At 40.8% G+C, this 22449-nt stretch overlaps 1 protein-coding gene across 3 annotated transcripts in view; it reads left to right on the plus strand.

Annotated features, from left to right (window-relative positions):
* The window catches only part of slit2 (slit homolog 2 (Drosophila)), a 489173-nt gene that overhangs the window by 310543 nt on the left and 156181 nt on the right, over positions 1–22449 (plus strand). For all 3 annotated transcript variants that reach the window (XM_041182754.1, XM_041182765.1, XM_041182773.1), the window contains exons 6-9: positions 20–91; positions 2443–2514; positions 3962–4125; positions 6586–6730. In XM_041182754.1, the coding sequence (XP_041038688.1) occupies positions 20–91; positions 2443–2514; positions 3962–4125; positions 6586–6730 (453 nt within the window). The remainder of the gene's footprint in view (positions 1–19; positions 92–2442; positions 2515–3961; positions 4126–6585; positions 6731–22449) is intronic.

The raw sequence follows: 22449 nt of genomic DNA on the forward strand, positions 1-22449 counted from the left end.
CTTCTAATCTATTTTACAGGCAACTGGATTACAACCAGATCAGCTGCATTGAGGATGGAGCATTCAGGGCTCTGCGTGACCTGGAAGTGCTGTGAGTACTGCTTAAATTTATCTCTAAAGGGCAACCCTTCGCTCAAGGATTATACATGTATTAGTTTATCTGAAGGTTGCGCTTCTTGCAGCAAAGAGAGTGTTCGGTGTTAGCCCGAGAGCGAGTAAACAATCCGTGCTGGATATTAGATGTTTTTCTTCCGTACATTAGGATTTGCAAAAGGCATTTCCTTTTATTTCATTTTCATTGGACCACCTACCTGTGAGTAAATGTGTATATAGGGTGGTACTGTCATAGATTAAACAGCAAGTTAGCTACCTGATGTCTACGACATGTCAAGTAAAGTTGTTTATATGAACATAGGACAAAATGGGTTGCTCATAGAGACTTTCATCACCTCCAAAAGATGTAATGCAAAGCTTAGCAACATATCTAGTAATTCTAAAATAAGTATGAAATAAAGTTACTGCAGCAGTGCCTGAAATCAGAGATAGTTTGCAACAAACTACTAAGGAGGTACCCAAAGAAACTTAACTATAAAGTTTTGACCTTTTAATGTAGAAGCGAAGTCTGGTCAAGAGAAAGGCAAAGCCTAGGAGAATTTGAAGCACTTAGCACATTCTTGACATGTTTGGCCTTGGGACTATATGCTTTACATTCTTCAGATATTTCTAGATATGTGAGGAAGCCAAGAATAAGTTCCACTCTTTGCAAACATTTTGATCGCCAGATGTTCTAAACAAAGGCTGGCTCCTCTACTCAATCAAAGGAGAAGGAATCACACCCTTTGTAACTGCTTAGGTTTTTGGATCAGTTTACTTGATTCTCAGCACAATTTGTTTGCAAGGACTGAGGTGATTTCTTGGTTTCAGTAGCTGTTAAAGATCCAGTCAATTAATGCTAAAGCTCTTGCTGTAGACAAGAAAGAGCCTTCCAGGAAATTGCACATATTAACTAACCCCAACCCATTTGGTTTTCAAACAGCTGATTTACAGCATGTAGTTAAAATGTCTGCTTTTTCTGCTGGGAGAAGGGTGATTTGCCTTCGCTGTGGTTGTTAAAAGACAAGAATTTCTTTTCAGCAGGCAGGTTCTGATGTAGTTTATACAGCATTACTGTTATAGAAGCAACATTCAAATGTACTTTCTGTCTGTACTTACTGCAATTGTACTTATTGTCTTTTTAAACTGCAGCTTAGACATCTCTCTGGGAAACTCTTGGTTTCCATGATAACCAGTCAAAGAAACTGACATCATTTTCAATCTCTTATATCAGCAAAATAACTATAAAATGTCATCTCTGTATTGTCCTTGAAGAATTCAGTCCATCTAGGTAATCTAGCGAGGAGCTGTAAACTGCAATACTTAAAAAGCTAATCTTTCTTTTCACTTTATATGTTTGTTGTCAATCATATTCTACTCTGGTCTTATAATAATTGCAAGCATTGTGCCAGAATACTTTCTGTAAATGATTATCAATGGGAGAGCACAGCAGTTGACATAGTTTAGAGGGAGGGAAAGGACAATTAGAGGGTGGTTGGATTATTTCTGACCTTTCAGGCCCAACTCTGTCTGTACAGGTACATTTTCCTAAAGAAACGGGAAATAAGGCTGTTTCAGCTCAAGGGTTGTTTATTGATCTGTACTTGAAGTTCTGATTTGCCATCTTCATTTGGTTTGAGCAGATACTGTTCATACAATAAGCAGATACCTGATTTATCTTATTGAAATAAAGCACCAGGGTTGCACATTTTCTAGTTGGGTGCAGTAATAAAGGTTTCATCTAAACTCCACAATGAAGGGTAATACTTTATTTTAATAGTAACTGTACTTCTCAAAAGGATATACATGATAGTCTTTATCAAAAATAATGTTTAGGGAAAATAGCACTGATTTTTACAGTTTTATCACATCAATGTTGTGTCTTTTATTACTATAGACTATGGTAAAATGGATAAAGTTTTTGCCCTCACAAAGTAACATTTCAATCTTACCTGCACCATGGTTACACTGTTCAGCCAAGTAGGCAAGCATTGATTGGAAGAAAAGAGCTGCTATCAGCATTTCAAAGTGATATATAGTGGAATACACAAGGGTTGTCAGTGTCAGTGGCTCTCCTCTTCCTCATTTTCAAAGCTCACATTTCCATTCTGTTATGAAGCATACCGTTGTGAATAATGATCTTACATCAAATACTCGGACTTCTCACAGAAGAAGTGGTCTGTTTATAGCTCTTTGAACTTCCCACAGAAAGAGAATACATTTATTCCCTCATGTCATTAGTCAGGGACTCACAGCCATATCAACAGCAAAAAAGCAATTAAAATGAATAACAAATGTGAGTATTTTGATAATCTTGTAAAATTTATATTTTACCTTTTTGTTTTACAGTACCCTTAACAATAACAACATTTCCCGACTCTCGGTGGCAAGCTTCAACCACATGCCCAGGCTTAGAACCTTGTAAGTAAAAATGAAATGTGGTACTGCTAAGAAATGTAATTTGTGTAGTACTCTTGAACCTCAAGTATAGAAACATTATCTGAATTAATGATATCTAAATAATGGTTTAATAATGACAAGATTCCAAACCTGCATCAAAATGTAGAATGTGAAACTCTGTCTTTAGTTTCAATTTCTTTGTAACTGCTTCTCAAATAATATCTATAAGAATAGATGTAAGGACATTGGCTAGAGGTGAATTTGGGCTTGTGGCAGATGAAATTCTAATACTGGAGATATTTGTTTTCTAGGTTTTTTTTCATTTTACTTTTATAAACAAATTATGTTGCAGTGCTACCTTGAGAGGCCCATGTACTAGAATTGTCTGATTCCAAAGTACAGTATTTAATTAAAAGTAGTTGTCTATCCAGTAATTTCCTGAATGGAAAATTAGCATGCTGGACGACATTCCGCGTTTCAATATCCATTAGAGTATATTTAGTTAGGATTGAATGCATTGACTAAAAGGTTCTGATGAAATGACATTACACAGTCAATGCAGGATTCCAGACAGCAGCTTGATTTATAGCTTTTGTCATCCTTTATTTTACTTTGAGGAACATGAAAGCCAGTCTGAAGTAATTTGCCTAATTTAGAGGATACATTTGTCTGATATTTTATTAATGGCAAGGTGCTTTTTGCCTGTTGGATGGGAGCCATGTTCTTGTGAAGGTCCTGTCAGGAAAAGCAGCTCATTTAATTCCCCCGCTCACTGCCATTTGTGTCTTTTAATTTCGGAGATTGCATTGAGCACAGGTCCCAAGGGATCAAAATCTGCTAATCCATTTTCTGTGATTAAACAAGAAATGAGGAAATCAGGAAAAAAACTGATATGAAAAGAGTATTTTATATTGATTTACTTTCTGTCTTCTTCAGCAGAAAATGAATGTCATCTGCTAAAAGGATCTTGAAGGCAGTTTTTATAGAGACTAATATGGCAAGACTTATTGGTATTTTTAATTGGGAGCCAAAGCTTCTATTAGCATTATTTTTCTTGCTGACAGTATTGTATGCCACCACTGTGGTGTAATTTACTTTTTTTTGTCGTTTGGTTGGACTTAGGTCTCTGAATTCCATAATTGGGTTTCTGGCTCTTAGGTGTTTGCTGAGCTCATATTCCAGTCAAGGGGGGATGCTTTGAATTGATTTTGTGACAACTAAGCCAACTTTTATTAATTAATTAATCTGTAGCTAAAAGGCTGCAGTCACACAAATGTTGCTTGAAAAAAAGGGGTGGAAGTATTGGAAATGGTCCTGTCAGGGAGCCTTAAATTTACAGATGAGATTAAAGGATTGGTTCCTCATTTGCTCTCCTTATTACAAAAACCATGGATCTCTGAAATTGTGTTGCGCACTCTCCTTTGTTCATTTAAATGTAATAACTTAGTTCCTCGCTTTTTGATTCCAGCCGGCTCCATTCAAACAACCTGTACTGCGACTGCCATTTAGCATGGCTTGCTGATTGGCTGCGGCAGCGCCCTCGGGTTGGGCTTTATACCCAATGCACGGGGCCTGGGCACCTGAGGGGCCATAATGTCGCAGAAGTACAAAAGAAGGAGTTTATTTGCTCTGGTAAGTGGAGAAAAAGGAAACATTGAAAAAATAGATTGATCAAAGTGCATTTGTGTAATATGTAAAAAACTGGTTTGCTATTGCTGTTTTTTTAGTAAAGCTGCCACTGTGGAGATATGAGGTGCATACCACCTACAGAAATAATAAAAAGATTATGGCTTTAATTATTTAACTGCTCAATAATGTGTAAAATTATTTGAGTTTTTACTATACAGTTTACATTTTGACAACATTAAATGTATTTATTCAAAATGGATAGGTAATATATGCTTGCTCCTACTAACTCTTGATTGTTATTGTACTTAGAAAAATGGCAAATTAAATAAATATAACAAGAATACGATAAATAATTCTAATAGGTTCATGAATAAATCCATTTCACAGCATAATACCTGCTGTGAGCTGAGATGTTGCAGAATATTTTAACAGCAATTGTTTTCGCTTGTTTATAATTGTTTTTCCTTATAAATGTTTTCTTAGAAGAGTAATAATAGAGATACTAGGCTGAAAATTGGAGCAGTGTCTCGTGGCGTGAGGTCTATTGGCAAAATCTTGGTGATTTTTTATTGCTTAAATCTTTGCATGTATTGTGGCTCCGGAGGATAGGGATGTAAGAGAAAGAGAGTCTCAATTATAGTTACATTCCTTTCAATCTTACTAGCAGATCAGGAAAAATGAACACCTAACATACCTGATGATGTTACAACTGCTTTGACAATGTTTTATATGTAGACTTTGTCTTCATTTAGGCAATTAGACGTGAAATGTTGCTCCTGCCTTGCACAGAGTCACAGTGCACTTGTAAGGTACTCCTATGAGCAACTACCTTGGGGTGCCAGACATCTTTCCTCTTACTTTTTATTAAACATAAAGATGCTTTTTTATATTACTTTTAAATTGAGCTGTCGAGCTCCAGGCTTCCAAGAAAGCTACTAACTTTAATGGTTTACAACCTTTGCCAATCATTAGTGGTTTGTTGGAAGGACTAAGCACATGGTATTAATCTCATTGTGTTTGTATCATTTTTTTCCTGCTTTCCAGATGAGGACAAAGGCAAGTTTACTTCTCTTTTCATATTCCATACTTTTTTAGATATTGGTAGGATTGCGATCTGATGGGAATTGCTTTCTGATCTCCAGATTTCTGTCCTGATGCATAAAGCATTTTTGAACAATCTCCTTGAGTAATTTTAAGTCATGCATGTTCAAACTAAGTGCCAAATAATTGGGTTTATTTTCCTCATTTGTCACCAGTGTCATAAGATCTAGGATTTTTGGCCTATTATAACACAACAGAGTAAATGATAGGGATGCAGTTTGGTGAATTATATGCATATAATCCAATGGAGGTGGCTGTTCGACGTACTAAACCATGAAAATAAAGTGTTCTGTTAATCATCTAAACTTGGGAGTTGGATTGTTACCTTCTACTTCATTGAGAGATGCTGTTAATATTACAATTTGTATGAAATGGTGCATTTTCTTCATAATTCCATTGCATTTAAATCTTGCATTTCTGTTGCCATTTAAAAATATTGTATTGTGGAGCAACAAAAGATATTCTTGCTTCAAAATTGAGATAAATTGAACTAAATGTTTAGCCCTAGGTATTTTCATTATCTTCCACTTGGTATAGGTTTCCCAGGTATAGCTGAGTTATTCCACACCTAACCAAACACACATCTGACATAGGCATATGGCCAGCAAGGACCAGATGTAAAAGCAATGCGGATTGGCTCGTGGTGGAACATTTCTACCTCACTGTTACACATCAGGGCTTTTTTTTAAGTTAGCACACATATTCATTTACTTATCAGTTCCCTGCACAGTTCCTGCTGTATTCTCTGGCAATTAAGGGTGGAATTACATTGGGCTTTATGCAGATTTGTAAGTTTTGAGTAACAAGTTACAGTTAGTATTCATGTAGAAATATTACTTGGTAAGTAATTGCTGCATCCATTTAACCTGAGTGTGTTTCTTAATGAATATGAAATAATGTACTGGAAAAAGTAAATCTGGCTCACTGGGGTTGTTGCGTGTGCTGCAGTGTCATCTGTTTAGCTGGATGCTCTGAAGTTCTGATTATGTTTTATTCTTCTGCCCATCAGTAATATAAAATTGCAAGGTACATGTTTTAGATGCGGCCAAGTTTATAGATGAACTTGTTTGTGTAAGTAATATTTAAAGTACCCACATACTTTTTTTTAACGTAAATTCTGATTGAACAATGAGGGTAAAGTAGCTCTGCCTCACTGGACTTATTTGATTTTAAAGAATAGTCAGTCATTTAAATCTTATTTGAATGTTGTTCAGTCATCCATTTTGCCATTTGCACTTGTTGAGACACTGAAATAATATAACTCATTTCAAACTTGCCAGTGTAGCACACTTTAAAGAGGGGAGAAATTCATAAGTACTCGCATTTTTGATGATGTCATTGCTCTTCTCTTCACTCGTGTAGGGCACCAGAGTTCAACAACACAGTCCTGCAGTGTCCATTCAAAGTCGTGTCCAGCAGTCTGCACATGTAGCAACAGTATTGTGGATTGCCGTGGCAAGGGTCTCACTGAGATATCCAGCAAGCTACCGGAGAGCATCACTGAAATGTAAGCTCCTACCTCCTTTACTCATCCAATGTGTGATCCTTGCAGTGTAATTGCCTTGCAAATATCTGACTGCTCAGTTAAGAGCATTAACTGCTGTGATTTGTATCGCCATGGAGAGCTGAGGAATCCAGACATATTCTCTTGCATAGCGAAGTAGAAAGGATAGCTCAGGTAGTAGATTCCTTCAATTATATCAAGAAGGCATATAGTTACCAGAAAGCTGATTTATATACAGCCATGAAAATAGTTCTAACTTGTTAATTAATAATTAAATATATATCTATTATATAAAATGTGGTATGCAGCAAAAGCAGTTTCATTGATAAATTATTGGGGTAACTTTTGGTCTTCATTGCCTGGGCTGTAAATCTGGTAAAGTGGATTGAAATCAATGAAATAAAAATCAGACAGATAATGTAACTGGCCAGCAGGAGATCCATTTTGCTACATTACCACCCAGGCATTGAAGATAAAAACGTCCATTATTGTAAGAACCTTCAGTACCTGTCGCTCCTATAGGTTGCATAATAATTGAAATTTTCAGTGTTAAATGTTCATTGTGAGCCACACAGTAGCTGCTATTTCAAACAAAAACAAAAATAGCTAGAAAAACTCAGCAGGTCTGACAGCATCTGTGGAGAGGAAGACAGAGTTAACGTTTCGAGTCCGTATGACTCTTCATCAGAACTGCCATTTACATCAGCCCAAAATTGCAGAATCTGTGATCATTCAAACTGTATTCTGAAATCTTTCTGTGCTAGCTTTTTTCACTCAGTGATTTCTAATATCTAAAATAAAGATTTTAAAAATTGGCATTATTTCACATAATATGCTTACTGGCTACTCCTCAGATCAAATGTAACCATTATTTGCACTAAGACAAAAGCAAAATACTGTGGATGTTGGAAACCTGGAATAAAAACAGATTCAATGCAATCCTGCTGAGAAAGCTTGCAGCATTGCCTGTCATATTTTTAAATTCCCTATACACCAAGAACAGATCAGCAATTCCTGTTGATGAGAGATCAAAAGTTGGAACTCCACTGGCTGGATATGGGTCAGACTCAGTCCACTGGCTGAACAGTCCCAATTTAGAAAATGAGCATCTCAGTTCCAGCACAGCCTTAAGTTGAATTGCTCCATGATTGATGACTGTGCACTTAACTGATGCCAATCTACACTCTGGAACTACCGCAACCCCCTCACCCATTCAGCAAAGCTCCTTGCCTCTCTACCTCTATCTCCTTCTTTAAGAAGTTTCTGAAAATCTACCTCTTTGACCAAACTTTTGCCCATCTGCTCTAATGTGGCTCTGTGCCCGCACTCTCCCCATTGGGACCACCTGCTCTTTCTCTCTCGCTCTCTCTCTCTCTCTTCCCGCTGGGTCTACTTTCTCTCTCTCTCTCTCTCTTGTCCCACCTCCCTCCCTCTCTCTCTCTCTCTCTCTTCCTCTCTCCCCACTTGGCCTGTTCTCTCTCTCTCTCTCTCTCTCTCGCTCTCTTTCTCTCTCCCCTGACTGGCTCAAGGTTAACATTACCATAGCAGAAAATGGTTCCATTTTGCTACTCCCTTTTATTCCATGAGCTATAATTTTGCTCACAAGTCTGTTTGCAGCACTGTATCAAATGCCTTTTGGAAGTCCACATACACCACATCAACATCATTGCCCTCATCAACATTCTCTGTTACCTCTTCAAAAAACTCCAGCAAGTTAGTTAAACACGATTTTCCCTTAAGCAATCAATGCTGGATTTCTTTCATTAACGTCCATTTGTCCATGTGACTATAAATTTTGTCCTGGACTATTGTTTCTAGAAAGTTCCCCACCCGAATTTAAACTGACTGGCCTGTAGTTGCTGGGCTTATGTTTACACCCCTTTGAACAAGGGCATAACATTTGCAATTCTCCAGGCCTCTGGGACCAGCCCTGAGGCTAAGGAAGACTGAAGAATTATGTGCCAATGCCTCCACAATTTCCACTCTCACTTCCCTCAGCATCCTTGGATGCATCTCATCTGGTCCCAGTGCCTGTCAACTTTATGTACAGGTAACTATACAATGCCTCCTACTTTTTAACTTTAAAATCTTCTAATGTCTGAATTACCTCTTCTTTCACTATGACCTGCACAGCATCTTCTCCTTTTTCTTCAGTAATGTTACTTGGATCGGTTTACAGATTCATTAGGATAACACATGCTACAAAAGCTACCTTATATTCTCATGTTCACAGTAAGTACACAGCCCATGTAAACCAATGGATGACCTATGGTCAGGCACACCAAACTCTGAAACCGAGTGACAGATGCCACCCCAAACAGATGCAATGGATTCCTCATCAACTCCCCCCAGACGCTTGTCACACCGTGAATCAACCGGTCTTGCTGAACTCCATCTTTCACACGAGGGTTTCCAATCTCCAGTCTTGGAGATCTCGCTTTGGAATCTTCTCCCAAACGACACTTTCTCTCAGGTGCCTTTCTACAAGGGTCCACTCTCAGGGTTTTGAACACTCCTTTCCGATGTTCCTCTCCCCTGGATTGCCATGTGCATTCAAGCTTTGCCTTCCTCACACTCTCTCTCACATACTCAGCCTTGCCAACAGAAAATCACTGCCTCACGCGCCCACTATAAGGAGTCACTAAACTTTGACTTTCTCCTCGAATCTCCTGGCTTCTTGCAAGCTTATATTGCTTTAACTCTGCTCAAACAATAATTACCGCCCTTTATTGACCCTCTTTTCCCCACATATGGGACTGAATTTTATACTGGGGGCAGAGTTCCTGCCACGGGTCTAAAAGTCAGGTGCTAACCCACCTCTGCTTGGCCAGCTCACCCTGCAGCCACTTAGTTAATTTGAGGTGGGCCTTCCATCCCCACTTGGCAGGAAGGGGCACCTCTGAGAGCTGCTGCCAAACAAAGCCATTTAATTGGCAGCAGCTCTCAGAGATGCAAGGTGGCAGGACAGGTGGTCAAGGTGGTCAAGAAAGCACTTGGAATGTTTTCCTTTCTTGGGCAACATATGGAATACAAAAGCAGCAATATAATGATGGAACTGTATAAAATGCTGGTTAGGCCACAGTTGGGATTTTATGTACAGTTCTGGTCACCACATTACAGGAAGGACAAAATAGTTTGAGAGAGAGTGCAAGGGAAATTACAAGAATGTTGCCAGGACTTGAAAATTGTGACTATGAGGAGAGTTTGGATAGGCTTGGGTTATTTTCCTTAGAACAGAGGAGGCTTAGGAGTGACCTAATTGAGGTGTACAAAATTATGAGGGGCCTAGGTAGGAGAGACAGGAAAGTTTTGCTTCCCCTGGCTGAAGGGTCAATTACCAGGGGGCATAGATTTAAGGTGATTGGCAGAAGGATTAGAGGGGACATGACGAAAAACTCATGGTGGGCGTCTGGAATTCACTGCCTAAATTGGTGCTTGAGGCTGAAGCACTCAATGCACTTAAAAGGTATCTGGATCTGCATCTGAAGCACTTTCACCTGCAAGGCTATGGACCAGGTGCTGGAAATTGGGATTAAATTGAGCAGCTAGTTTCTTTTTTTCCCCATTGGCAGACACGATGGGTTGAATGGCCTCTTTCTGTACCGTACCATTTCAGTGGTTCTTTCTATGGTTCTGTGGTTCTTATCCAAGCAGCATCAGTGGGAGCAGTGATCATTGCTCGGATTACAGTGAGTATCCTGAAGAAGGGGAGATGTGAATTGAACCCGGACAAAGATAAGTCCAGGGTTGCACTGGGGCCAGGTGGCAGGCCCCAGCGAAGGAGGTAGGAGCCTGAGGTGGACAATCCAAGAGGTGGGGGTGGGGTGGAAGCACAGCGGGGGGATTCCTTGGTGGGATCTTCTGATGGTCACAGGGAGCACAAGAAGGAGGCAGCCCCCTGGAGTCTGCCAGGTCTCACCAGAGCAGCCTGGACACTTGGCACCAGTATCCCCAGCCATGGTTAAAGCCCCAGTGTTGGCAAGAGGGTTAGCCCATGAGCTAGTGGGCTGCCTCCCCTGCTGCTGGTACAATTGCAGCATCGATGGGCAGGAAGTGGGTATACAGCAGGAATGACATCATTGGCATGGCACCCATTTTTATGCCCCCCCACACCTGCCCTGGCCTACCCTCCTGCCCCCGGTGGACCACAAGATTCCAAGAACATTCCTGCCTCAGCAGCGGAGGGAAATCTTTCTTTGTTGCTGATATTGCCAGAAATTCTCTGTTTATGTTTGGAACTGGCATATGTCTGAAGTCTGGCATGGATAATATTAGTACAGGTGCAGAGAGAAGTATTCTGACAAGCTCTAGATTTTGTAGTTTGAACTGATGTCATCTAATTATCTATCAGGTATGTCGTGTTCTCTGTTTTGTGCACGTTGCAACATTCGATCTTACGATATGACCTCACGTCACTCTGATTTACCACGTGCACTATTCCAATTCACGTCCAAACATCCACGACCAAATTAAGCTACCCTGGTGATTTATGTTTGTGAGTTGAGAAAACAAGAGGATGAACAGTTTGAAGAGGTCAAGTAATTTAGCTTAATAAATATATGGAGACAAAAAGAAAGGCTTGTAAATGTGTCCAGTCGCCAAAACTAGTTAAGCCTCTGAGAATTTTTCTTGAGGCATTCAAAACAAAAAATAAGATGATTGGGAAAATGTGATGTAGGAGTTTGTTACTGATGTCCATCTTTGATAGAGCAGAGCCTAGAACAAACAATTTGACAGAAAAATGAAAGGCGTTATTAGATTTCCTTTCACTTAAGCTGAGCAAAGTCCTTCCCCTGGTAGTGGTAAATAATGTGTAAAGGATGCCTGGAGATGGGTGAAATTCTTCTCAGATGTTCAGCTAGCTGAACTTGTTACTATTAAGAAAACAGTTGGGTCATGTCCATAGATCCATGCAAACACTTTGAGAAGTAAAGAAGATCCCTGAATCCTCCCCGTCTCTCAATTTTTCCTGCCTTGGTGTCTCTTTAACCCTATATAATCCTGTTTTAAAGCTTAATCAGGGACAACGATGTATAGTTGCTATTCATCTACCCAAGAAGGTGATTCTAATGTTAAACAGGCCATTAAGAAGATGGATGTTAACATGGAAATTATTTATTCTGGTGCACAGAGGGTTTTCCAGCCTGACTTCAATACAGAGGATTTATATACACATCTGTAATATTCAAGTTTCAATTGGCTTCCCATGACAGGGTTTGGAATCCATATTAGTAATGTTTGAGAGATTCACAATGATAGGTATTAAACAGAGGGAGGCCTTTCAGCCAATGTACCTCATCAACCCGCAATAACCGCTCCCACCCCCGCATAATAATTTCTTTTGTATGACTCTAGAGTTTTTATTTCCACTACCCAACCCAGAAGATTACTCCAGCTTTTAATCACTCTGTGTGAAGAAGTGCTTTCTTGACATCAGTCTTGAACTTATCTTTATCAGTTCTATCTTTTCTCCTTTTTTACAGTAATAGCTTAACTTGTTTAACTTGAAATAGTGTTCAGGATTAACTTTCCTATTCCACCTGGTATCTTATATCATCATAAGGCCCCTTCTCCCCTTTGATTTGCTCAATTTCAAGACTGAAGAGATCACATTTTACTAATCTTTCCGCATAACTCAAGTCTCTGGAACTGGCTTTATTGTCTTTTGCACTTCTTCTAGGGCTGGATGTTTTCCTTGTGCCTTGATGTCAGAATTGAAGCAGTATCCAAAGGGCAGGTTGCCCAGAGTACTGTACAGTTTCAGCATGATGTCTTCAGCCTCGTGGTACACTTTACAAATTCCCGCTCCCAGATGCTCCCAGTGCTTATAAGAAATTTGGGTGAGGAAGTCAACTGCCTCACAGAGCTTTCTATCCATAAAAACCTGCTGATCTTTGCATCTGAATTCCTAATATGTGCACATAATACAAAATGCTAAATTGTTGGGAATATAAATGTATGAAATCTTCCCTATACTTTACTCATTCAGCAATATAGCTCTTCATTCTGAACTCCTTTACAATGACTGGATGTGGTCACTGCTAAGTCTCACTTTCAGATATCTTTCAGCTAGTTTAGTGCCATATAGCAGAGAGAGTAGAGCACTAATGATGTTATGTATGCACAGCGATGCCCTTACCAACATTAGAATGGTAAAAATACTTTCTTGAGCAGCCTAGTGCCAATATCGTTAAGTTCCGGTGTCATGCCAAAGAGCTAACTTTGATTTTGGTAATGAGTATGGTGCTAGTATAGGGGTGTTGGTATGACGTAAAATTATGGCCATCACTTTGAGGGTGAAATGTTATTTGCAGTTCTGATGATTAATTTGACCTAAGTGTTATTGCTTATATAGGCTGGATTTTCATGGAAACGGGAGGCTCTGTGGAGGAGTGAAAATGGTGGCCAGGACCAGATTCTGGGATTCCTGACCCCATTCTCAGGATTTCTGATTTTCAGGAGTGTCTTTTAAGGATGCGGGCTGGTTCGGCTCGTGAGCCTGCACCCTGCACTCCCAACCTGGCCGACTTCATTGCGAGGATAGGCATGCCTTGTCCTCTGCAATTTTCATGGAGTCAGGCCAGCTTTTAAAGGGCTTGTGGTTCATGGCACTGCAGAGATGTAATGAACCATATGAGGGAACCTTTTGAAAGTTAAGTTCAAAGATCAAGGTATGCCGTCTCACCCACCGCCTATGGCCTCTCATGCCCTACATGCCAAGGTATGCCTCTTCCCATTCCCTATGGGCCCTCATCCCCTCATGCTAAGGTATGCCCCCACCCATCCGATACGGCCCCTCATGCCCCCTGTGCCAAGCTATGGCACTTCCATGCCCATTCACCCCTCTACAGCGTATAGAGTCAATGAACCCCGTAGTGACATTAGGATGTGTAAAAAAAAGCTTTAAAAGAAACAGTCGTTCATTGATAACTTTTCATTTTCTTAAAATAAAACTCCTTTGTACTGCAGGGCTATAGAAGTGTCAATCATTCGGACCCTTTAAAGTAGCAATAGCTACTTGACTTTTCATTATTTTGTACACAGAAACATTGTGCAATTGACAGAGGGGATCAGAGAGCCAAAGCTGTCAAGGAAGCAATGTTTTCCGGGGGCACAGCTGTTTCAGCACTCTAATGGATACCTGGGCCCTCAGCCAAGAATGCATAATGAGGCTTGGCTGAGAGCCCAGACATAATTAGAGTATGAAATACCTGAGCCCCAGGGAGAATGTTGCTTCATTGACTGCATAGCTCTCTGATCTCTTGTGTCAATTGCACAATGTTTATTTACACAAGGTAAAGAGTTTTCAAGTGCTTTTATTTTTTGCTATTGATATTTTAACTGGCCTGGATGATTGACACTTTTATAGGTCTTTAGCAAAAAGGAGTTTTTTGTAAAAGAAAGTGGAAAGTTATCAAAGAATGTTTTTTTGAACCTTTTTTTATTGTCACTATAGGGTTCATTGGTCCAAGCAGTGTATAGTAGATGAACGGGTATGGAAATGGAATAGCTTGTCATAGGGGTCATAAGGAGACATAGGGGGTGGGTGGGGGGCATACCTTGACATCTTGGGGCATGAGGGGCCATGGGGGTGGGTGGGGGGCATTGGCTGACTTGGATGAGGCAAGGGGAATGTGTCGGGAGTGAGGGTGTGGAGAGCATTTCTAATTTTATTATAACTGGCACGAAATCCCATAGCACCAAGATGAATCTTTTAAACAGCCTTCCTCAGCGCCCAGCAGCCCCTGAGGCTGCCCCCGAACTTTTTCCCGGGTCGCACCCAGGACCCACCCCCCGTGGAATTAAAATCCCACCTTTCCTGACACTTTATCCAGAGGCAGGCGAGCCAAGCTGAGAATTTCCTGGCCTCTCGTTAAAATCCAGCACTATATGTCAATACCTTACTTCTCATCCTTGTGTAGTAATTATAATTGCTCTTCATCTAGGTAAGAGGTACATTTTTATCTTTACCACCTGGGTGGCAATCTGATGCACTAAATCACCCACAAATTTTAGAGCCCACCTGATTCTCATTTCATTGAAACCAAGGGAGTGAAAATCAGGTGCTTTCTGCAGCATATGTGTAGTCCCTGCCTTCACATTATTACTTATGTGGTGAAGACATGGATTTGCCCCAATGTCGGTGCACTTACAGCTCTAGGCCTGGAAGTTCCCAGTATCAAGTGTTGGTTTCCTTTTATATCCTTCTAACCTTATCATAATCACGGTGGTTGTTTCTACAGAAGGAGATTACACCTGCATTTCAGGAATCTGTAGACGTACTTTCAGCGCAGAAGCTGCAATAAATCCCCACTGCCACTTAACAGCCTGCCTTCAGTTTGCTCACACATGCTTCTACAATTTATTGTGCCGAACAGCTGGCAAAATGTGAACAAGTTGTTAGTTTGCGGCATGAAGTGTACAGATGTTGGTCATACATGGTTTTAAAGCTGACATTGTACTTAATCTCTTTTATGGGGACTCTAAGAAGATTAAAAACATGGAAAGGTAAAAGCTTAGACATGGCATGATTTATAAGATGTGCCAAAATGATGGAAAAATCTATTTAGTAAGAGTTTACAGAAAATAGACTTCCTGCATTTTTCTGCTTTTGCATTGAACAGTGAACCTCACTCTGAGCGCTTTATTTACTGAACTATCAACCGCAAACTCCCCTTTGTTGTAAATCCAATGCTGACCGAGTAAGGAGCGTTTATTTTTGGTGGGCCCTGAGCTTGATTGAAAATGCATCATGAATACAAGTTTCAAAGCCAAATCCTATTCTGATGTGAGTTTTCTTCATTCCAATTGACTGAAGCTTTTTGTCCAGGAAGCACATGTGCCTAGCTGATGTGCCAACATCACAGCAGAAGTGTGCAGTTGTTCCCTTTGATTCTTTCAGAGTAAAATATCCTCAACGCACAATGACATTTGTCTCTGCACTTATTTATTTACTAATTACAGCTTTAAATTGATATAGAAAATCACATTTCATCCTGACCACAAATAACTTTTTATTCTCATACCAAAATTCCAGGACTTTCCTGAATGAGAGCCCCTTGTCCTGAGGCCTAGTTTAAGGTGCGTGTTCCTCAAAAAGTAAGTAAGCATGGATTCTGCACCAATCATCTTTCCCGGTCTCAAGTATTGAAGCATTCCTGGACTAAACCAACATTTTCATCTGCGCAACCATTGCAATTCTCCCCTGCCTCCTCTTGCACTGTTCCTGTGTTGCTCCATTTATCCTCTTCTGTAATCCTCATTCTTGTAGAATATTAGGATAGAAGGAGGCATTTGGCCCATCAAGCCTGTGTTGGTTCTTTTAAAGACTTATCCAGTTAATCCTACATGCCTGGCCTCTCCCCATAGCCCTGCAAATATTTTGTTTTCAAGTATATATCGAGTTTCCTTTTGGAAAATGTTATTGAATCTGCTGCATCACCCTTCCATCCAGTGCATTCTGGATCATAACAACTTGCTGCATTAAAAGAATTATCCTCAGCCTCCCCAAGTTCCTTTGCCCATTACCTTAAATCTGTGATGCTGTTTATTAATCTCCTCCACTTTTTGTCATTCATACTTTGGGTGGTCAATTTTTGCCAAGTGAGCCGCTGTTATGAGAGTGTTGGATTGGACCAGTCACATGTGGAGGCTTTAATAAAAATAGGAAATGCTGAGAACAGTCAAGAGGTCAGTAATTGTCTATGCAGAGAATTAATAAGTTGAGGTTGCAAATAGGACCCTTCATCAAAAATGTAAAAAAAACTACAGATGAAAACATGGAAACATAACAATATCACATCCCCCAACACACGCACGCACGCACACACCCCAACCCATACACATGTATACCCACCCTCAAACTTGCATCCACACCCATATATGCACACATACACTTGATTAAAAATGGCTTGGTAACTTTGTTGAAACCTTTAAGATCCTGAGGGATCTTGACAGGGTGGATGTGAAGAGGATGCTTCCTCTTGTGGGAGAATCTAGAACTAGGGGACATGGTTTAAAAATAAGGGGTCGCTCATTTAAGACAGATGAGGAGAAATATTTTCTCTCAGAGGGTCGTGAGTCTTTGGAGCTCTCTTCCTCAAAAGGCAGTGGAAGCAGTCTTTGAATATTTTTAAGGCAGAGCTAGATAGATCCTTGATTAACAAGGGAGTGAAAGGTTATCAGGGGTAGGCAGGAGGTTACAATTAGATCAGCCATGATCTTATTGAATGGCGGAGCAGGCTTGAAGAGCTGAGTGGCCTACTCCTGCTCCTAGTTGGTATGTACACAAAATAGGAAGCAACCTGTAAAGTACTTGAAAGGAAAACAGGAGAGGATTAAATGTTTGTATGATTATAACATAAGGCGATAGACAGCAACATAATAAATCAAATAGATGCTCCATAACCCCTTCTCTCCTGTTGCCTATCTCTGTCAGCTTTACAATAACAGTTTTATCTTAACGATTTATGGAAATTATGTCCCTCACTGATAATTTGTATCATGTATCCCAGCTTCTTCAGGCATATTTAATGTTGGTATCAGTATTTTTTTGAAAAATCAACATTAAAAGCAATATCCTTCAATATTGCATAATATTGCCTCTTTCGTGATATGGGATTGTAATCTTTTAAGAAAAATAAAATGCCTGTAGCACAGTTTAATTGAACTCAATACAAGTTAGGATTAGAAAACTGAAACAAAAGAAAGACTTAGATTTATACAGCGTTTTACATGACCCCTGGATATCCCAAAGCACTTTACAGCCAATTAAGTACTTCTGAAGTGTGGTCACTTTTGTAATGTAGGAAACATAGCAGCCAATTTGCACTCAGCAAGCTCCCTCAAGCAACCATGGATAATGACCGGTTAAGCTGTTTTTGTGATGTAAATTGAGAGATAAATATTGACCAGAAGATCAGGGATGGCCACCATCCCCACATTGCTCTATTTAACCTCCCACCCAACCTCCAACAATGCACCACCCCTTCACTGAAGCATCAAACTAAATTGTTGCATTCAAGTTCTGCAATGGGCTTTGAACCTATGACTTTCCTGAATTAGAGGTAAGAGTGCTACCAACTGAGCCACAGCCAACAAGTGGAAGTTCAACTTTTGATTCACTGCACAATCCTTGGTCCCATATACACTCAGAGCTGAAGTAAGGTACTCAAAGTGGAAAGCCCAAGGGTTAGCCACAGGATTAGCTGCACACACCTCACAGCCCCAGAGAGAGGTAGTCTGATGAGTTATCCTGCCCGTGCCAGCTAATGGTTTCTGTTCCATAATCCATATCTTACTGTCATCCATCCTCTGTGCAGCAAAATGTGCTTAGAACAGACTCAAAGCACCTTAAATGATTGATTGTTGAAATAATGCCCAATAAAGTAGGCTGCCATTAGAGACAAACCTGGAAAACATATTTGGCAGCAAAGCACAATCTGCACCTTTCACTGTGAATATTTCTTCCTAGATCAGTCCGGCAATGAAATCAATTCTGTGACAAAGGAATGAACCTGTTTACAGCAATTCAGTGGGTTGCAGGAAACTAATACCACTTGGGACTGACATTTCCCAGGTGTTCTACATACAGTCATAGAAATTAAGTCAATAACTAATTAACAAAAAACTATATGCTGCCGGAACATAGTATTTTTGCATTGGCAAGTAAAAGCAAACTTTACAAAGTTTGAAAGATCTGTGGTACAGACTGATCTTTTTAATTTGCATTCATCAGTGGAATTCAAACTCTCTGCTTGACCCTCATTCAGTTTTCAAGGTCTAAAATTGTACTGAGCTATGTTTACAGCTGAAGCTGTCTTCAGGTTGTTAAAGCCTCATGTAAATTCCAATCACATCCTGGTACCAGTTAAAGCAGTTCTAAGTGAGACCAGCTGTGAATAGGAGCCTGGCAGTTGTGTCAGAATTTTTGTACCATTGTAGAAATTTGCTGGTGTGTGTATATGGTGCACACATTTAAAAAATCGATTCAAGGAATAATTAAATGAACACATCCCCCTCTCTGTGGAAGTACTTAGAATGTATTTCAGTTCCACTCTCAGGCAGAGTGGAAGTGTGTTTTGGACTGTTTTTGGGCCTGAAATAAACAGTGTGCAGCAAGTGCGGTGGAGGCCCAAGATGCATCCAAAATTTGGCCTTGGGCTTCATCAGCATATTGCCAGAGTTCCGTGAACACAAATCGAGTGGCCAGAGGCAGCTCACTGATTACTCAACAACAAAATTGATTTGACTGAATCCCTGACCTGACAACCCCTCCCTCCCGACCTCACACACCTACCCCTGAACCACCTACCCACCTCGCCCATCTGTCACCATAGCCACTTGCCACACTACCTACCTACCATCCTAGTCATCTTCCAACCTACCAACCCTACTCATCTGCCATCCCATCACCTCACTCAGCTGCCACCCTGCCCCTACCCACTTATTACTCTACTCACTTGCCATCCGACCACCTCAGCCACCTGCCACCTTCCCCACCTACCACCCCACTCAATTGCCACCCTATCTATCTGCCACACTACTCATGTACCACCCTAGCACGTACCACTCCACCCACCCGCTGCCCTACCTACCTACCATCCTACCCACCTACCAGCCTACACACCTGTTACACCATCCTCCTTTTCAAAGCAACTTTGGGACATTTAAACTCTTTACTTACCGGGATGCAGAGTTGATGCTGCAAAGGGGGGTGTGGCTTGCCATCCCCTGACGGTCCAGTGCTACAGAGGAGCAGTTCCAGTTTAGGTACGCTCCGTATTTCTATAGAAGCCAGGATTGGAAAACCCAGCCAGAAATGCGGAGCTCTGGCATGGCACAGAAAAGTAGAAGTGGAGTGGCAATCCAATGGTATTTGACGGTCCTCGGAAGATCTGGACTGATGTTTCTTTTGTCCATGTGAAACAGAAAGATGAATTGGCTGGAATGCTTTGATTCAGTTGTTGACAGTCCATCCTTAAACAAAGAGATGTGTGAATTTATAGGCTGGCTATGAATGTCCATATTTAATTTGGTATTTGCTTGAGACTCAGGACTGTCCGGAGCCCAAAATGCCAAGGGTCACTTGATTTACAGGGGTTATTTTAATAAACTGTTTGTTGAAAATATTAGAAGCATTACCTGAAAGTTCATAATATACTGGAGCATGACACTTGGAAGTAGATGGACAGTTTTAAAGCACAACTGCTTACAACCTGACATTCTCGACACCTTTTGGGGACTTGAGGGAGGCACAATCTATCCACTGTTCACACACAGGCTGCTGCCATTTTCTTCAGGTGTAAACACCTTTCACCTTTTTCCTAGTTAAACAATCTGAGCCCCTTTTAATCTCTAACAATCAAACCACCCAGGCTTGCTGTCAGGCAGGCTTCAGGACGGGTCACAAGACCCCGTTTATTTTACCTTAAATGAACAACACAATCCCAAAAATAACAATCTTATAATCCTCATAATTATAACAACACGTACTGCCTAAGTGTTAGAAGGCATTTTCTGTCTTTAACCCAGCAGTTTTACATCTGGCTGCATGAGATGCAATGTTTCTGCAGGCTGGTAGAACCAACATGGTGTAAAAGTAACTTAAAAATGTAAAGAATATGAAAGAACAGCAATGTGCATTTATATAGCACCGTTAATGTGGTTGAACGTCCCAAGTTGCTTGACAGGAGCATTTTCAAACCAAATTTGACACTGAGACAGATATGGGGATATTGACAGGTGATCAAAGAGACAGAATTTGAGGAACATCTTAAAGGAGCAAGAAAGGTAGAGAGTTGCAGCGAATTCCAGCGATTGGGGGCCTAAGCAGTTGAAGGCATTGTTACCAGTGATGAAGCAGTTAAATTCAAGAATGGGCAAGAGACCAGGGAGGGAGCACAGAGACCTCATCTCATGATTTTAGGGCTGGAGGGAGGCTACAGGGATAAGGAGGGACAAGGCCATGGAGGTATTTCTAAATAGGGATGAGAACTTTTAACTTGAAGTGTTGCCAGACCAGGAACCAATGTAGGTCAGCGAGCACAAGGATGATGGGGGAATAAAGTGTGGTAAAATAACCCCATCCTTTACAACATGAGTGAGGGCATCATCACCATTCCAGCAAAGAATGCTTAGGGTGAGTAGGGCATATCCCAACTGTTAATTATGACCAGATTGTTTCTGTTACCCAGTTGGTAAGTCCAAAATAAACTACTTGATTCTTAGACTGTAAAGGGTTATATCACGATGAAGGGGGAAGAGTTTCTTCCAATGAGGCTTATTTAATGATGTGCCAATTGCTATCTATGTGCTTGTATCTGAGAATGTGTGTATTTATATTGTTTGCAGATAGATAAATGTGAGATGTGCCGTGGGAAACTATAGACTAGATTTGATGCTTCCCATTGTGTTGGGAACCATAGCGGCATTGCCTACTTAATCACGGGAGAGACCTTGCAGCAGCAAATCCTCCCCCAGTTAAGTCAGAGGGTGAAAGGGGCTAACATGGGATTCATGGCTGCTGGCAGCAGGATGTTAGTTAGGCTAATTAATGAGTCAGCTGACACCTATTATCCCTAAGCCCAGCACAATTTAGTGGTGGTTTGGGGATTAAATAGGAGTTCATAGGTCTCCCATGGCTCCCAAAGTTACCCAACAAACCCTGTCCACATTGCCAGCAGCCTAACTGGAGGAGGTCCCTTACTAACAGGCGCTCAATGGCTAACCAAGGGACCCAGCATTGGATAGCCAGGAGCTGCTGAAAGCCACCCCTCTGCCCTTGCCTCTGACCTCCCTGCCCCCTGCCGTCACCTCACTCTGTGACCCCCATTTCATACTCATGTGGCCTGGAACTTCCTCTTGGAGAGGGATGGAAGTCTCACTTCATAATAATTAAAGGCCAATCATCTGAAAAATTAAAGCAGGGCAATCCAGTCAAGATTGGTTCACCCCTGACATTTATGTTGGGGTGCCAGGGGCCCACTCTCCACATGTAATCCAGCCCACACAGAAACTATTTGCAGTATTATTGCAGACGGCACAGTGAAGCTAGCCTAATAAAATAACAGGCAACAGAACCTGCCTACAGCTCATTTAACATGAAACATCATTATACTGCTTAGGACAGTCTCAAGTGGAATCCTTATAAGACCATAATTCTATGTTATTCCACTCTTGAGACCGTGCAGAAGGATGTTTAATGTAAAAATCACCTTGGGTACAATATGTCCACTGCTAACTTGACAATGCTAAAATAGTAGCCCCTGCAGCAGCAACAATATCATGACATAAATTTTAATAAGTTGTTTGCTTACAAGCCATTAACATATATCACTCAGGGCAGAATTGTACTTCCTGCAGGCAGGCGCGCACCCGACCGGGTGTAAAATTGCGCAAGAAGATATCGGGCAAGCGTTATCACACACTTGCACGATATTTCACTCGGAAGGCATGCAATAAAGTTGGAAGCGCACCCACTGACAATTAAGAGGGCAATTAAGCCCATTAATGCGCAGTTGACTCCGATTTTTCATTGCCTGTCCATCCTTATAATTGGCAGACAGGTCAATCGGCCTTGTGGCCTTTCCATTTTTCATCAGACCTCATCCAAGGGCAGGATGAAATTTCCGTGATGAACTAAAATAAATATAAATTTCTGTGGACAGCTTTTTTATCAGCTATATTTTCAGGTGATTGATTATGATGCATGGACACTTTTT

Source organism: Carcharodon carcharias, chromosome 1, assembly GCF_017639515.1.
Source record: "Carcharodon carcharias isolate sCarCar2 chromosome 1, sCarCar2.pri, whole genome shotgun sequence".
NCBI classification, from domain to species: domain Eukaryota; kingdom Metazoa; phylum Chordata; class Chondrichthyes; order Lamniformes; family Lamnidae; genus Carcharodon; species Carcharodon carcharias.